The 15808-nt window shown below is 50.3% G+C and overlaps 1 protein-coding gene across 3 annotated transcripts in view; it reads left to right on the top strand.

Moving 5' to 3' along the window:
* The window catches only part of GRIK4 (glutamate ionotropic receptor kainate type subunit 4), a 344847-nt gene that overhangs the window by 185029 nt on the left and 144010 nt on the right, over positions 1-15808 (top strand). For all 3 annotated transcript variants that reach the window (XM_077776706.1, XM_077776713.1, XM_077776720.1), the window contains exons 4-5: positions 1429-1593; positions 14281-14378. In XM_077776706.1, the coding sequence (XP_077632832.1) occupies positions 1429-1593; positions 14281-14378 (263 nt within the window). The remainder of the gene's footprint in view (positions 1-1428; positions 1594-14280; positions 14379-15808) is intronic.

Below are 15808 nucleotides of genomic sequence, written 5' to 3'. Positions count from 1 at the left end.
CACCCATTTGAAGCATACAACTCAGTGTTTTAGTATATTCACAGTGTTGTACATCTGTCACCATAATCAATTTTAGAACATTTTCATCACCCCAAAAAGAAACAGTTGTGTGTGCAATAGCAGTTATTCCTCATTTCTTTCAGCTTTTCCGTCACTGCCACGAGGCAATCACTAATCTACCTTCCGCCTCTGTGGATCTCCCCATTCTGGAAATTCCATATAAATGGAATCATCTGATGGACAGTGTTTTGTGTCTGGCTTCTTTCACTTAGCATGTCTTCAAGGTTCATGCATGTTGTGGCATGTGTGAGAATGTCCTTCTTTTTTATTGTCTAATACTATTCCATTGCATAGATATACCACATTTTGCTTATTCATTCATCAGTTCATGGGCATTTGGATTTTTCCACTTTGGGGATATTATGAATAACGCTGCTCTGAGCATTTATATACAAGTTTTTGTAGAGATGCTCAATTTTGTAACTTTCTCTGCCGAGAGAATGAATGATATCCAGAGCTAGATTTGTCCGGTGTTTACCGCGTACCACCAGGTACTGTGTTGAGCACTTCATGTATACTATTCATATAATCTTCACAGAAGCCCAAGCACTGGGCCCTCTACCCATTTTACAAGTGAGGAAACTGAGATCTCATAGCTAATACAGGCTGGAGCTGGGATTCGAACCTAGGTCTCTATGCTACCTGACTACTGCTTCCGGCAGTCAGGCAGCTGTCGGTCCTACCTTACTCCAACCATTCCTATTAAGTCACGCCAATGAAACCCATGTGACGTGTCACTTACATACATTCCCTTACTGAATCCTCACACCAACCCCTGGAGGTTGTCTTACTACTCTTAACGATCAGTGAGGAAAGGAAGTTCAGAGAAACCCTCTCGCTCACCGGCTGACATCGTTCGTCAGTGTCTGAGCCTGGAGCGTCGGGGTTCAGCAGGACCCTGCCCCTGCTCCTTCGTGCCATGGCTCCTCCCCCTCTCATGCCTTGCCTCCTTTAACGCCTCATCTCAGGGAGAGTTTCACAGATGCCCAGAATACCATTTTCACAAGACAGCCACCGTCTCCCTCCCTTTGCACGCGGGTGCCCGTGTGCACATGCAGATGCACATCCGAGCATATCGCCACACCTGGGTCTTAGGACCTCATACCCGAGGACCCCGGGGGCCCTGCTGTGACACGATGGGGTTCCTGAGGTGGGGAAGGCACATTAAAATTCATGGCTGCACCTGGCTATGAACTTAGACCCTCAGCATGTAGAGAGCTGGCTCTCACAATAGTTCCAAGGATGGCAGGGTGGAAGGGAACGTGGGGAGCTGCCTGAAAGAGGAAGGTGGCCGTGGGGGAAGACTGGTGAGAGAGGAGGGTGACGGGAGAGGGTACCAACTGTCTCCGTGTGGTTGCCTGCCCACAGCTGCTATCTTGGATGACCCCATGGAGTGCAGCAGAGGGGAGCGGCTCTCCATCACCCTGGCCAAGAACCGCATCAACCGCGCTCCTGAGAGGCTGGGCAAGGCCAAGGTCGAAGTGGACATCTTTGAGCTTCTCAGAGACAGCGAGTACGAGACTGCAGAAACCAGTACGTAGAATGGGCAGGGCTGCCCTCTGCTTTCCTTGCTGGCAGAGGAGGGCGGACAATGCGAGCTGTACCCACCCCAGGCCTGCGATCAGCTATTCCCAAGAGAGGGAGAGAAACATGCACCAGGAGGCTCCGCAGGGCTTAGTCTGGATGAGGGCCCCAGGTTTCATTGCCAGTTAGAATTAAGACAGGATACTCATTCATTCCTTCACCCACCCATTCATTCCTTCATCTGTTGATTCATCCAACTCCTGGACGTATTGTACATAAATCGCCGAATGAAACCTTGTGTGTGATGAAGCGAGATCGGCCAGCCCAGGACTAGCGTAGCCCGTGCACATCAGAGCACCTGTCTTGCAATTTTGTGTTGAGGGCCGCACTGTGGGACTTTGGATAGCGTTTGGCTCTTCCGTGGGTGACCTTGGACAAGTTTACTTCTCCTGTTTAACTCAATTTCTTCATCTGAAAAATGGGAATGCTGGCCTCTACTTTGCAAATCTTGCAGGTTGGTGTGAGGTTTAAATCACTTAAAATAGCACAGAATCCTTTGTGAGTTGCAGGGCTTTACAGACATACACAACGAGTCACTCAAGTCACATGTGTGGAGCCCCTACCAGGTGTTGGGCACTGATTTTAATGCTACCAACCCCAGAGCTAAGTAGCATTGGCCTCACTTGACCAGAGAAACAGAGACTCGACGTTGAATAACTTGCCCAGCCACGGAGCTAGTTGAGGGCTGAGCAGGTCCTGAACCCTGCATTCACATGGCCGCCCTGCAAGGCCAGTGCCCAGTCCACTGTGCCCTCCCTGGAATTCTCTGGTGTGTTGCTGGTATCACCTTGATGACTTTACAGGATGAACTTCCCAGTCGGTGCACTGGTGGCCCCTAGCTAAGCTGGGAATGAATAACCCCAGTGCAGAGGGAAGGAGAAGAGCCCCCCAGCCCAGAGAGGTGATAACGTCTTTTCCCTAAGGCTTTGCCCCATCTCCTGCCTTTGGGACACATGTCCACCTTTGATTACACTCAATGGCAAAACCAGACTAAAACAAAAGAGCCACTTGCTTGGAAATATACATTAAGACACCTGCTCTTCTGTGTGTGGACTCAACGTGGCTCTGATCTGGGCCATTAGTATTGCAAGAGAAGACACACATCACACTGGCCCACGTGCAGTGGGTAGGCTGTCGCATGGCTCCGGAGAGGGCAGGAAGGGAAGAAGGCTGGACTCTTTGTCTCCTAGCTCCTTTACGGCTCTTGGGGTCTCACATCTGTGCCGTTCCCTCTCTGGCTTCTTGATTTCTCTGGCTCTTTCATCATGTACCTGTTGTGTGATGGCCATGCAGGCCCAATGTACTCCGTACCTATTTATTCAGGAAACTTTTATTGAGCATTTACTCCATTTCAAGCATGATTTGGAATATTGTGCACTGGGAACAGTGTGGCAAACAAGGTGACACAGTCCATGCCATCAGGTGGCTTACAGTCTCTGCTCACCGCGTACATCAGTGGCAGCTTCCATCAGCGCCTCTTGGTTTGAATTTCCAAGGTAGAGGATCTGGTGGGTCCATCTCATCTTGCCATGGCTGGTGTCACAAGTCACCGGTGTTGGCCAAATGGCCTAATAACCACCCTTGGGGAGAGTGAACACTCTTAGGGACCGTACAGAACAGGACTGTTGAGTCCAGCAAGATCTATTGACACCGATTCCTCCAGAAGAGGGAATGGGGAAACAGGTACCTGAAATAGCCATTCACTTATTCATTAGTTCAGTCAATACATATTCAGTGAGCACCTCTTAGACTCTCTTCTCGGCAATGGGGATTCAGCAAGGAGCAGATGGGAATCCTTGCTGTCAAAAAGGTGAAACTCTGGTACAGTGAAAGGAAGATCCCAATGTCTCGAAAGCTTCTGAATGAAGCCAGAAGTACCAACAGTGTCTTGTGGAAGATCTCCTAGTCCAGTCTGCAGTGGATCTTTGTTCAGGAGGATGGGACTCAGATAAGGATCTAGGTCCCTAAATAGCTCTGCAGTGCAGACTTTGAAAAGTTAGCTCTCCCTCCTTCCCTTTGGTTCCTCAGGGCTTTCCTGGCAAAACAGAGAGCATACATTGTCCATTGTGGATGGCGGTCATTAGCAGATGTAAATTTTCTCTCCCGGTGACCCACGCAGCCTGTCTTTGTAAAGTCAATACATCTAAAATATTTAGCTAGATGAATCAGGGGAATGAAGGAAACGGATACTTTTATTCCCCGTTACAGAGCTTTGGGGCGTCTTTTTCATGCCCTTCTTTGAGGTGCCAAGTATTTTATTAGCCAGTAACCCATGGTTCAGCTTTTACGTCTCCCTGTGTTTGAGGCCTGATTAGCATTTGTTAGAAACAGGGATTCTGGATCTTTCTACCCCAAAGGCCTTTCATCTGAAGCCAGAGCTGCTCCCCCACAATGGAGTTTAAGCACCACCCAGATCGTTCATAGGAATGTTCCAGCCCGGCTGTTTCCCTCCCGAAGTAAGGGAGAGAACAGGGGCAGTGCTGATGCCAGGCAGGGACTAGACTTCAGTGGCTGTGTTAGGGGAAGGAGATGGGAGCGAGACAGGGTCCCCGGATCAAGGAGGGACAATAGATCTGTAATAGGGAGACAATAGATCTCCCTACTTTGGGGAGTCTGTATTATAAAGAGTGAGAACATGGATGTTAGAATCATCCAGTTTTATTTTAAAAATAAAATAAAAGACTGGCCAGTTTTATTTTCTTTTTATTTTTTAAATGTTTTTATTTATTTCTGAGAGAGAGAGAGAGAGAGCATGAGCAGGGGAAGGTCAGAGAGAGAGGGAGATACAGAATCTGAAACAGGCTCCAGGCTCTGAGCTAGCTGTCAGCACAGAGCCCGACGCGGGGCTCGAACCCACGAACTGTGAGATCATGACCTGAGCCGAAGCTGGATTCTTAACTGACTGAGATGCCCAGATGCCCCCAGACTGACCAGTTTTAAATCCTGACTCTACCGTTTACCTGCTATGCGACTGCACAGGATGTACTATAGTTTCCCCTTCTTTTGTTTTTTTAAGTTTATTTATTTTGAGAGAGAGCACGAGAACATGAGCAGCAGAGGGGCAGAGAGAGAAGGATGAGAAGGAGAATCCCAAGCAGGCGCCGCAGTGATGCAGGGCTCGAACTCTTGAACCAGGAAGTCGTCACCTGAGCCAAAATCAAGAGTCAGACACTTAACTGACTGAGCCACCCAGGCACCTCTACAGTTTCCTCATTTGTAAAGTGAGGGCAATGGTCATCTCCTAGGGTCGTTCAGGGCACAGCATGAGACAGTGGAGGTGAGTTGTTTAGTACCGTGCATGTCACTGGCAGTCAGTCAACGACCCCTGGGGACTTTGTTGTTGGTTTTCTCTCATCTTCTCCTTAGAGCAGGCTTCCTTCCTGTCTTACCATCCTCTCCTTCTCTCCTGTGTTCAAAGTCCAGCCAGCAGGAGATGACAGCACCGTCTGCCTTCCAGTTCTTCCCAAGTGGCCTGTCTTAAGGTCAGCACATCTCACAGGACGTCCACCATGCCTGGGCATTCCCTTTCCCTTTCCAGTTTTCCGGGCTTGATGCACCAGACAGTGTTGAGCCTTTGGAGGATGTGAGGGGCCACCCAAAGCCAGTTGCTGCTCCGTGTCATGGGCTGTGTTTTCCCCACAGTGGTGGCCCAGGGCCAATTTGCGTGATTCACTTAAAACTATCTGAGTCGGTCTGTGGCCCTGAACAATGCCCCCAGCCTCACCCCTGTCACTCACGCCAGGAGCTCTGTTCCAAGGGGACAAAGGAGAGAGTAGTGGTGACATTCTTGGTTGTGGAAAGCAGAGTCCTGCTCTAAGTTTGCGGTAGCGATCCGGCAATGTACAGGGATGTCCACTTTCAATAGCAATCAGTGGGTTTCAGAAAGTCCTGGATAAATTGCGCTTTAATGAATCGTGTTCGGGGCGGGACTATCAGTCGAGGAGAACAATGACTCTTTCAAGAATCCAAGATCGCAAAGTGCAAAGCAACCGAAGTTGCTGACGTCCGGGGTTCCACCTCCTCATTTGATGGAAAACGAGGTTGGGAGGTGGGAAGGACCAGACAGGCCATTAATTAATTAACAACCTGGACACTGGAAAGTTACAAGTACAAAATTACCTCCTCTTATATCTGGTTCACGTAGACTTTCAGATAGTGGGTTTATTTAAAGTGAGGGTCACCCTTTAGGCTTTCTCAAACCCGTGTGGGGTTCCCTACACCCCTGCCCTTTTACCATCATTGCCTCCGGCTTCATGATGCTTGGCTTCCCGACTCCCTCTGTGCAGCCTGCAGATCTGAAATAAGAGGAATGGATGAGACCTACTAGGTCATCTCCTTCCCGCCTGGCCCTTTCCCTCCCTGCTTCTGTATCTTATCTCCACCCCAGCCTTTCTGGCGCAGGGAGGTTCCCACGGGCCTTGCCGGGCTCTGTTCCGTGGATCAGCGTGTCTCCCGCGGCTGCGGTATCCGAGCTTAACGGAGCGCCCACCCTCTTATCACCCAGACACCCGAAGGCACTGTCCCTGCTGCTGCCAGAGCCAGTTTGAAGTTTAATTTACTGCAGAGCCAGAAGCAGGGGCCTCCCTGTCAACCCCTCGCCTCTGCCTCGGCTTGTCTCTGTGAGGCCAAGCGTGCTATCAGCTGTCCACACTGTTTCCCCTGGAAACCCGGAGGCGTGCTGGTTATCCGGCCCCACGTGGCCCCTGCGCCCCTGGAGAGGAGCACGGAGCGGGGTGTTCGGGCCACAGGGCTTTGCTCCTCCTGCGTGAGCTCCCAAGCCTCTCACAGTCTCCGTCGGCGCGACCTTGGGTGACACGAAGCTGCCTCCGGTGAGGGCAAGCCCACCTCCATCAGTTCAGTAGACCAAATCCAAGCCTGCATAAGAGGAAGAAGTGAGAAGCCAAGAGAAAGTTGTATAAATAGTGATGAGTCATTCAGCCAACATTGCTCACTGCCCCCTCTCTCAGCTGCCCACATCGCCGGTGCGTCAGAAACGCATTGAAATCACCTGGTCTGACCTCCTCGTGGTTGGGTGACAGGTGGGGAAACTGAGGCTCACACTCTTTTTCCTGGAGGCAGTTAAAATCCAAACATCTGAAAAGTGACCTGAAGTTCAGTAGTTCTGCCACGTGGCTCAGACATGGGTGGCGGGAGGGTAGAACGACGTGGGTCTTAGGTGAAGCTGGTGGTTAGGTCGTGCCTCTGGGCCGGACCTTGGAACGTTTTGGTGGGTGAAGAGAAGAGGCCACCCATGCAGACCATATGGTGGCACCAGCAGAGGCTCCAGGAAGGAAGCAAGACTAGGGGCTCGGGGACATTGGGGCGTGGCTAACGCAGAGATCTCTGTGGGGCGGTGGCCCGGGGGTTGGAGAGCGGCGTAGCCTAGGGGTCACGTTCTGGACTTGGACGGGCCAGGATCCTAATCCTTGTTCTACCAGCACCTTGGGCTTATCACCTGTGCCTCACTTTCCTGACCTATAAAATCAGAATAAGAGTTCTGACTTCAAGAGGGTTTTTTGTGGATTAAATGACTTAGAGCAGTGCCCGATATTGGGTGAACTCTCGATAAATGTTATGCTCTAGTAGTAGTAGTAGTAGTAGTAGTAGTAGTAGTAGTAGTAGTAGTGTTCGTATAGTAACTCCTCCCTCGCAGGGTGGCTGTAAGGATTCAGGGCGCTAGCCTGTCTGCCAGCCCGGTGGCTGGCACATGGGATGTTCCAGTAAATGGTGGTGCTGTTGACTCGGTGGTTTGGGACCAGGCTGAGGGCTTTGAAGAGACGCCATAGGTGAGGGGAGCCATTGGCACTTCCGAGTTCTCTGACCCTCCCCCTGCAGGGTGGGACGGTGCGGAGGCCTGGCACTCTCCCCTTAATGTGCCTCCTTCCTCCCTTCCTTGGCTCANNACGGAAGCAGTCGTCGGCTTTGCTCTGGGACCTTCAGGCTGCACTTTGCACTGGCTTTGCCACCTAACCAGACCCAGAGACCCTGCCCTCCCACCCAACTCAGGCTGCAGCATCATGACAAGTTTTGATGGGAAAGACTCAGCCCCCTCTGGCCCACTTCCCTGTCAGTTCCCCATGGCCTGGCCGTTCACCAAGGGGCTCAGGGAGCCCCCGTATGACTCATCAACTGCCAGGCTGTAAATGAAGAGGTCCCAGCCCCACTCAGCAAGCTGCCCCTGCCCTAAAGGGCATAATCAGCAGTCCCTACATTTAACCCCTCTTATACCAGGTACAGTACAGACAGACCCTCCCTCTCCCTGTGAAGACTCAGAAAAGGACTTGAGATCCAGGCCAGAACTGGCATCTTGTGGGAAAGAAATGCCCCCACCCCACCCCTACAACACCCCATTATGGTCTTTTATTCCAGCAGCTTCTCTGACCCTGGTCTTCCGATGCCTGCTGGGAAACTTTATTGCCGTGGCAATGTCACTCATGCCACGTCTCCATTCCCTCTCTTCCCTGCTCCCTGGGAGACAGAGGTAAAGTGTGCTTCCATCCCCACCAGTCCCTCTCACAAACTGCCCAGGGCCCCCATGCAGATGGCCTGGGCCCATTGAGTCAGGGTTCCAGGGGTTTCAGAGCTGAGGCCCTTTATAAAGTTTCCATTTCTCTTGAGCAAGGCATCCTTCCTAGGGAACAGAAGAATGATTCCCAGACCCCAGGAACTCCCCAGGCCATGGGGATCAGTGGATCATTTTGGATCATTTCAGTTCCGTTGAGCAAACATCTTTGGAGCAATTCCTTTTTGTCAGAACAGAGCGGATGTGACCCAAACCTTCAAGGGATTCCCTGTCCCAGCTTGGGAGGTTGGAGGTGGACAGTCAGAAAGGCACAGGTCTACAGAGCTCTAAGGCTGGATGTTTTTAGAATCCAGAACTTTCCAGATGGGGGGAAAGTCATGAGGTGCACACATTGTGCATTAAGTAACCTCTCCAGTGGGGCTTCGGGCAGAATCCCGGACTCAAATAAATGCGTGCTTATATTCAAATATTCGCCTACTATAAATAACCTCACATCTGTCTGTGTAGATCAGATTTTACCACCCAATGAGCTTGATGAAAACCATCCAGTTTCAGAGCCTTTCAGATTTTTGGAATTGGGAATAAGGGATTGTAGCCTTCTAAAAGAATTTATTTTTAGGAGAAGCTTCTCTCTATTGAGGCCCAACATAATGAACCAGCTTGGGCAGATGCTGGCCAGGAATTCAGAGCACCGGGTGGGGAGCTGATCTTTCTCAGCAGCCCCAGGACAGAGCTGACTCAGAGGCACCATGTGATGAGTGTAGAAGGAGGGGGAGGTGTCTTCTTGCCTGGGGACAAGATCTGAGCTGGGCACTGGAGGGTCAGTAGGAGTTTGCCAAGCAGAAGGGCAGGAGGGGGCCTAAACCATGGTCAGCTGGGGACGCGAATAGTGCTAATGGACTCCTTCTCAGAGAATTGGGATTTTTTTTTTTATGTCTTTATTTTATTTTGAGAGCAAGAGACAGAGAGCAAATAGGGGAGGGGCAGAAAGAGAGGGAGACACAGAATCCGAAGCAGGCTCCAGGCTCTGAGCCGTCAGCACAGAGCCCGATGTGGGGCTCGAACCCATGGATGGTGAGATCATAACCTGAGCTGAAGTCGGATGCTTAACCGACTGAGCCACCCAGGTGTCCCCTCAGAGAAGTGTTTTTAAATGGATAAGATAGAAAGGATGATCAAGGAAAGTTATATGGCAAAGCAGTTAAAATGTTTTTATAATGATATATTAACACATGTGCTTCTTCATTAACGTATATAGCCAAACCTAGCAATAGGTCTAGCTGCTAGCCTGACTTTGAAATAATAATATAAATGATATCTTACAATTATCTGCAGCACTGTAGTGTGACAGGAAAACGTTTGTGGTGTCCGCTGGTGACAAAGTCACACGTACTGTTAAGATACAGTGGTTTATCACCTGTGTTCACAATGGAAGGAAATGCCAAGTTTTACTTAGGAGAGAAATTAATGATGTCATTTTCCCCCAAAAGTGTTCACAGACCCCTGACAAATAGAAGTACGTTCCTTGGCTGGTATGGAATAGCCAGAGGCATGATGGGAAGAAGGACTGGGAAGGTAGTATCCGTTGTGTTTTTTTTTTTAATGTTTGTTTATTTTGAGAGACAGAGAGAAAGAGAGACAGAGTGTGAGCAGGGGAAGGTCAGAGAGAGAGGGAAACACAGAATCTGAACTGTCAACACAGAGCCCCACGCAGGGCTTGAACTCACAAACCGCGAGATCATGACCTGAGCCGAAGTCCCATGCTTAACTGACTAAGCTACCCAGGCGCCCCTGGAAAGGTAGTATCTTGAGGAAATCGCACACATTTGGATTTTACTTCCTCCTCGGAAGAAACTTTTTTTTTTTTTTATGACATTCTGTATTTTACAATGACATGTTATAAAATGAATAGATGCTCATTATAGAAAGTAAAGGGAAAAAAGAGAGGGAAGAAAACCATTCAGTGTCATACTGGCCAAAGCAATCCCCAATAACATCCCAGTTAATCACCATGGGACCTTGGGAGGCTGCAGGGTGCTGAGGTGAAGGTGCCGACCTGGGGTCAGGGACTGAGGGTGTGAATCCCAACTCTGCCCTTTAACTTTTCTATCCCCTTCTCTCATCTGTAAAATGAAGTTGACGGTCATAGTTCCTATCACATCTGGTCGTTGTGAGAATTAAATACATCCATTCATATACCGCGCATAATTAGCACTCAGTAAACGTGGGTTTTTACAGCATCTTCTTCCAGTCATTCCTGAGCGCTTGTTTTTTTTTTTTTGTATTTGCTCAGTTGTAGCCTTCATATAGATATATGTATAATTTCATATCCTGCTTCTTTCTCTTAATATTATTTCATAAATATTTTTAATACTGTTATAAACTGTTCCTAAGCATTTTAAATACCTAAATAATAACTCCGTGTGGTTATATGACCGACATTTAAGGTAAGTATTCCCTTGTGACTGGACCTGTAGCTTATTTCCAATTTTCCACGGGAAGTGTCGAGCAGCATCAGGGTGGTTCAGCAACTATTTATTGAGCGCATAACTGTGAATCAGGCCCTGTGTTAGGTATGGAGGATACGGAGGTAAATAAGACAAGCTTTCTGCCCCGCGGGAATGCACACACCCCTGCTGTAGGATTATCATTTGTCTCACAGTGTGGACAACAGATTGGACATGAAGAATCCTGGAGATGGAGAACCCTGCCTTAGGAGGCAGGTGGAAAAGGGGGCTGACTGGAGCAGTCCCCATGGGAGGGGAAGGGAGGGGGCAGGGGGCAAGCAGGGCAGGTGGTAAGAACGTGGCTGCCACTGACAAGTGTGGTGAGTGGGCAGAGTCCGTGAGAGAAGGCAGGGAAGAATCCCAGGTGACTTCGGCTGGACCTTGTAGAGCTAGGTGGGATGAAGTGGAATGCTTCAGAGCCTGTGCTTTGGAGCCTGATGGATCTGAGTCCAAGCCCAGCTCCGCCATGTATTACCTGTGATCTTGAGCAAGTTGTATAAATTTCCTAAGCCTCAGTCTCCCCACCTGTAGAGAGGGGCAAATAACGGATCTTCTTCCCAGAAGTGGGAAGGTCAAATCAGATGATGAGAAGTATATAGCACGCGTGCAGTGGGCATAATTAGGTCATGCAGCGGGTCAGTACCATCCCAAGCACTCTGTATGTTAACTCACATTCATTCTCACGCCACCCCTACGAGACAGGTGCTGTTAGAATCCCAGTTCTATAGATGAGGGAGCAGCCCAAAGAGGGTTGGTAACTCGCTCAGGGTCTCATAGCTAGAAATGACAGAGCTGAGACTCAAACCCAGACAGTCTTGCATCAGAGTCCATGCTCTTAATAACCGTGCTTTCTGCCTCTCTGCCATGGACATGATGAGTGTGTGATACCAGAGCTAAGTCCCCTGTGGCAATGTCTGGCAGGGGGTTGCAACTTGACCTTGAACCAAGGACATAGGTCAGAGTGCAACATCACCTGGGCAGGGATGAGAGCAAAGATCAAGACAAGGGTGAGATTGCCTAAGGAGAGGGTGGCACAGATAAGACCTGGATTTATTAGGTGGAGAAGGAAGAGGAGTCTGCAAAGAAAGTGAAAAAGACTGACCAGAGAAGCAGATGAGATCAGGGTTGGATGGTGTTATGAAATTCAAAAGAACAAAGCTATCAGCAGCATCAGATGCTGCAAAATGAGATGTTAAAAGCGCTAAGGGGTCACTGGTGACCTTGGGAAGCAAACTGAGTAGAAAGAGATGGGAAAGGAGTCTGGACTGGATGGGTGGGTAGGGAGGGGTGAGGTGGCCACAAGAAGTTGGGTGGCTTCGAGACAGCAAAATGGGCACTGGACAGGATGGGGTAAACACACTTGAATTCCAATGCTGGCTCTGACCTTTGTTAGGTCCCCAACTCCTCTAAAGAGGAGTCACTGAACACTCCTTGGGTGCTGTTTCCTGATCGGTAAAATCAAAAACTACTAAGACCCACCCCTGCAGCTGGTGTATGAGTCTGACGGCCAATGAACTTAGCGCTTCCAGCGGCCAGTAAGAGTTAAGTTGGCTGAGATCGCGTGAGCTAATGTACATGCAAACTACTTCAACTTGGAAGAGCACTCGTCAAAGATGAACCCTGCTTGTGGCTACTTGGTCACTGGGAATGGTTCAGACATAGTATAGATGAGTCTCCCTGGGGTGCCCACAGCCCATAGCCCCTTGGCCAGCTGAGATCCACAGTGTGGAGGGAAGAGCCTGCAGGTCTGTGGTTTGTGTGGTAAAACGGCAACACTGGGATTTGGACTTTGAACTTTGATGCTCCACCCACCACCTGTGCCCCCTGAGGGTCATCACATGGCTGTGTGGACCAATGGTTAGGACCCTACCCGAGGAGAAAGAACATCTAGGTGGCAGGTGCAGCTTCGCAGCCACCTCAGTAGGGAACCTTGGACTGATCCCTTAACCTCCGTTTACTGGCCTTGGAAATGGTTCAGCCCGACTCTTGACGTGAGTAGGAAGAAAATGCGTCCAGAGTCAAGGTCTGAGTTTTGCAGTGAAGAGTGCCTTGCAGTGTGTCCGAGAACCTCCGTGCGTATTCCAGGGGGCAACTCTTGGGTTCTGATTTCATGGTGTGTGTCCTGAGAATTATCTCAAGCTCTCTCTGTCACCTCCTTTTTCTCTCTTCCTTTCGTGCTTGGTCTGTAGTGTTTTAAATCTGAGATTCTCTCCTCTTCTGACTGCATAGTCGTCCATCCATCCACTCATTCATTCAATGGCTGTGAGCTGGGCACCTAGAAAACCTTGTGCTGGCCAGTGAGGAGGTGATAAGTGGGGTCTTAGAGACAAGTGTGGCTCTTACAGGGCTTGGAATCTAGTGAGAGCAGAAAGACGTGTAAGCAGCAAGCTGAATTAGGAGATTTACGAATGTTTTAGTACAGAGGGACACATCAGGGGCCTCAGGAGCCCTGGGGGAGATGGGGAAGATTAATCCCACATAAAGGAGCCAGGGAAGGTGTAAGTAAGGAGGAGACATTTGAGGTACTGTTTGACAGGAGGGTGAGTGTCCAGAGTAGAGGAAAGAAGGGTTCCTTCTCCATGGGGAAGCCCAAGATCACAAAGCACTGGACACATTCAGGAAAGCAGGTGCACCAAGCTGGGGTCTGGGTGAGCAAGAGTGACAGAGGATGGCATTGACACATGAGACCCCTCCTTGCCTGTTTCTCTCTCTCTCTCTCTCTCTGCGTCTTGTTTTCTCTTTCTGCTTATCTCTCTCCTGCTCCCCTTGGCGTTAGCTGAGTCTGATTTCTTCTCTCTGCATCATCTCTGCCTCCCTTTATCCCTCTGCGTATCTGCCTCTCTCCCTCCTGTTCCTCTTTAGATTTTAGGGGCTAACAGACTGCTCAGCAGGTGACTGTTCTGTGAGCTGGGCCCCCCCCCACTCCTGAGGCAGCCATGCCGAGGCTCCCANGACACATGAGACCCCTCCTTGCCTGTTTCTCTCTCTCTCTCTCTCTCTGCGTCTTGTTTTCTCTTTCTGCTTATCTCTCTCCTGCTCCCCTTGGCGTTAGCTGAGTCTGATTTCTTCTCTCTGCATCATCTCTGCCTCCCTTTATCCCTCTGCGTATCTGCCTCTCTCCCTCCTGTTCCTCTTTAGATTTTAGGGGCTAACAGACTGCTCAGCAGGTGACTGTTCTGTGAGCTGGGCCCCCCGCTCCTGAGGCAGCCGTGCCGAGGCTCCCGGCACCCTCGCTGCAGGTCTGGCCGGAGGGAATCTGCTGATTTCCGCCATCAGCCTCTGTTCTTCAGTGACAGCCAAGGCAATTTACATACCCTGCTGGCTGTGGCCGTATGTTGTCATAACCTGGGTCATTTCCTCATTTAATACCTTCCATAAACTCCAATAAAGCTGTCCTGGGGCCCCAAAGTGCAGAAGAGGAGAGGCACTGGGTTTGGAAAGGTGGGAGGGGGCTAGGGGGACGGTGGCGGAAGGTGAGGGTCCGGCAGGTGAAGGTTGGACTTGAACCTGAAACCCGGGCAGGGGAGCCCACCTGCCTCCCACCTGATGAGTGCCTTCTTTCCTTTCTTTCTTCCCATGCTCCCTCCGTCCTGTTGCTGGCTACAGTGTGTCAGATCCTCCCCAAGGGGGTGGTCGCTGTCCTGGGACCCTCCTCCAGCCCGGCCTCCAGCTCCATCATCAGCAATATCTGTGGGGAGAAGGAGGTGAGTGCTGCGCCAGGATGGGGACTGTCAACCTGGGCCCTGGGCCCAAAGATGTCATGGATTCTCAAGGCCTGGAGGAGCCCATGAGGGCCTGGCTGGTGTTACCAGTAACAGCAATTTCAAAACAATGAAAATAAGTGGTCCTTTGTTGGCCACTTACTTTTCTCCAGGCCCTTTGGGTGGAGGGGACACAGAGGGGCGATTTCACAACAGGATTTTCAAACCCAGAGCTGCTCTGGGTCTTCGAGTCCCAAGGGGACCCCTTGGCAGCGACAGGTGGAGGGAAAGGCTGTGGGGGGGTGGTGCCCAGGGGTCACCCACAAGGCAGAAGTCTGAGCTCCCCATGAATTGCTTCATGAGTCTCTGTTTAGATATGGGGATTCTGGCAAAGAATGGCTTTGTGGGGAGGCACTGCTACGTTTTATTACTAAAATAAAGTTTGAAACCCCTGCTGTGTAAGTTCTCTAGGACAAGGTTGTCTTTGATGTTCTTCCCCGTTGACCAATTCCAGTGTTTACTTCTCCAATCAGTGAATTCTTTCTCAGGTGTCCCCTTGAACTTGAGCCTCCCTCTTTTCAGTGTTGAGATCATTTCCTCTGATTCCAGTTCCATGGGGGATAATCGCAGTTGGGGATGAGTTTTTGAGCAAGAGCCTGCGCCCTGTTCCATCAGCTCTCTCCCTCCTTTTCCCTTGGAGAAATCGAACTCGAAACTTTCTTGTTTAGCTTGTTGCTGGAGTCCTTCCTAGTTTCTCCTGGAATCTATCAGTCTTCCCCTTATATGCATCCCTGGGAGACAGTGGCAAAGGACCCCCTCCGACTCCCTCTTCCCTGAAGGGCCTTCTAGCCAGGGTCCTTCGAGAACAGTCAGAGCTTGGTGGTGGGAGGTGCAAGGTCAGGAGCCGGGGAGGGGGCAGGACAGAGGGACGGGAAGGAAAAATCAGTCCTGCAGTCTAGCACCTGTCCTGGGGCCTGGAGGCTCAGCCTTCCGGAAGCAGTAGCTTTGGGAGGATCTGATTCTAGAAATAGGAGAAAACCCACCATGGACAGATACCTCCAGCAAGCTTCCCCTGCTGTCTACCCTCCCTCCTCTGGAGCCTAACTGCCTTCCCCCCCCAACTGTCCCCTGAAGCCTACTCCCTTGATGTCACCACTTTTCTCGATCAGAAGGAGGCTTGGTGAGTCCCTGAGGCTTTGGGCAGATAAGCTACTGCTTATCTTGCCTCTTTTCATGAACCCACTCTCAGAATTGTTACCTGCACTTTATTTCTTTTAAATTTTTTAACTTATTTTTGAGAAGGAGAGAGCACGCACAAGCAGGGGAGGTACAGAGAGAGAGGGGGACAGAAGATCCAAAGTGGGCTCCACGCTGACAGCAGAGAGCCCGACACGGGGCTCGAACCCATAAACCCCAAGATCATGACCTGAGCC

This window comes from Crocuta crocuta, unplaced genomic scaffold, assembly GCF_008692635.1.
Source record: "Crocuta crocuta isolate KB4526 unplaced genomic scaffold, BGI_CrCroc_1.0 scaffold271, whole genome shotgun sequence".
NCBI lineage: Eukaryota > Metazoa > Chordata > Mammalia > Carnivora > Hyaenidae > Crocuta > Crocuta crocuta.
The sequence above is the reverse complement of the archived record's forward strand: the minus strand, read 5'-3'. Positions and strand labels throughout refer to the sequence as shown.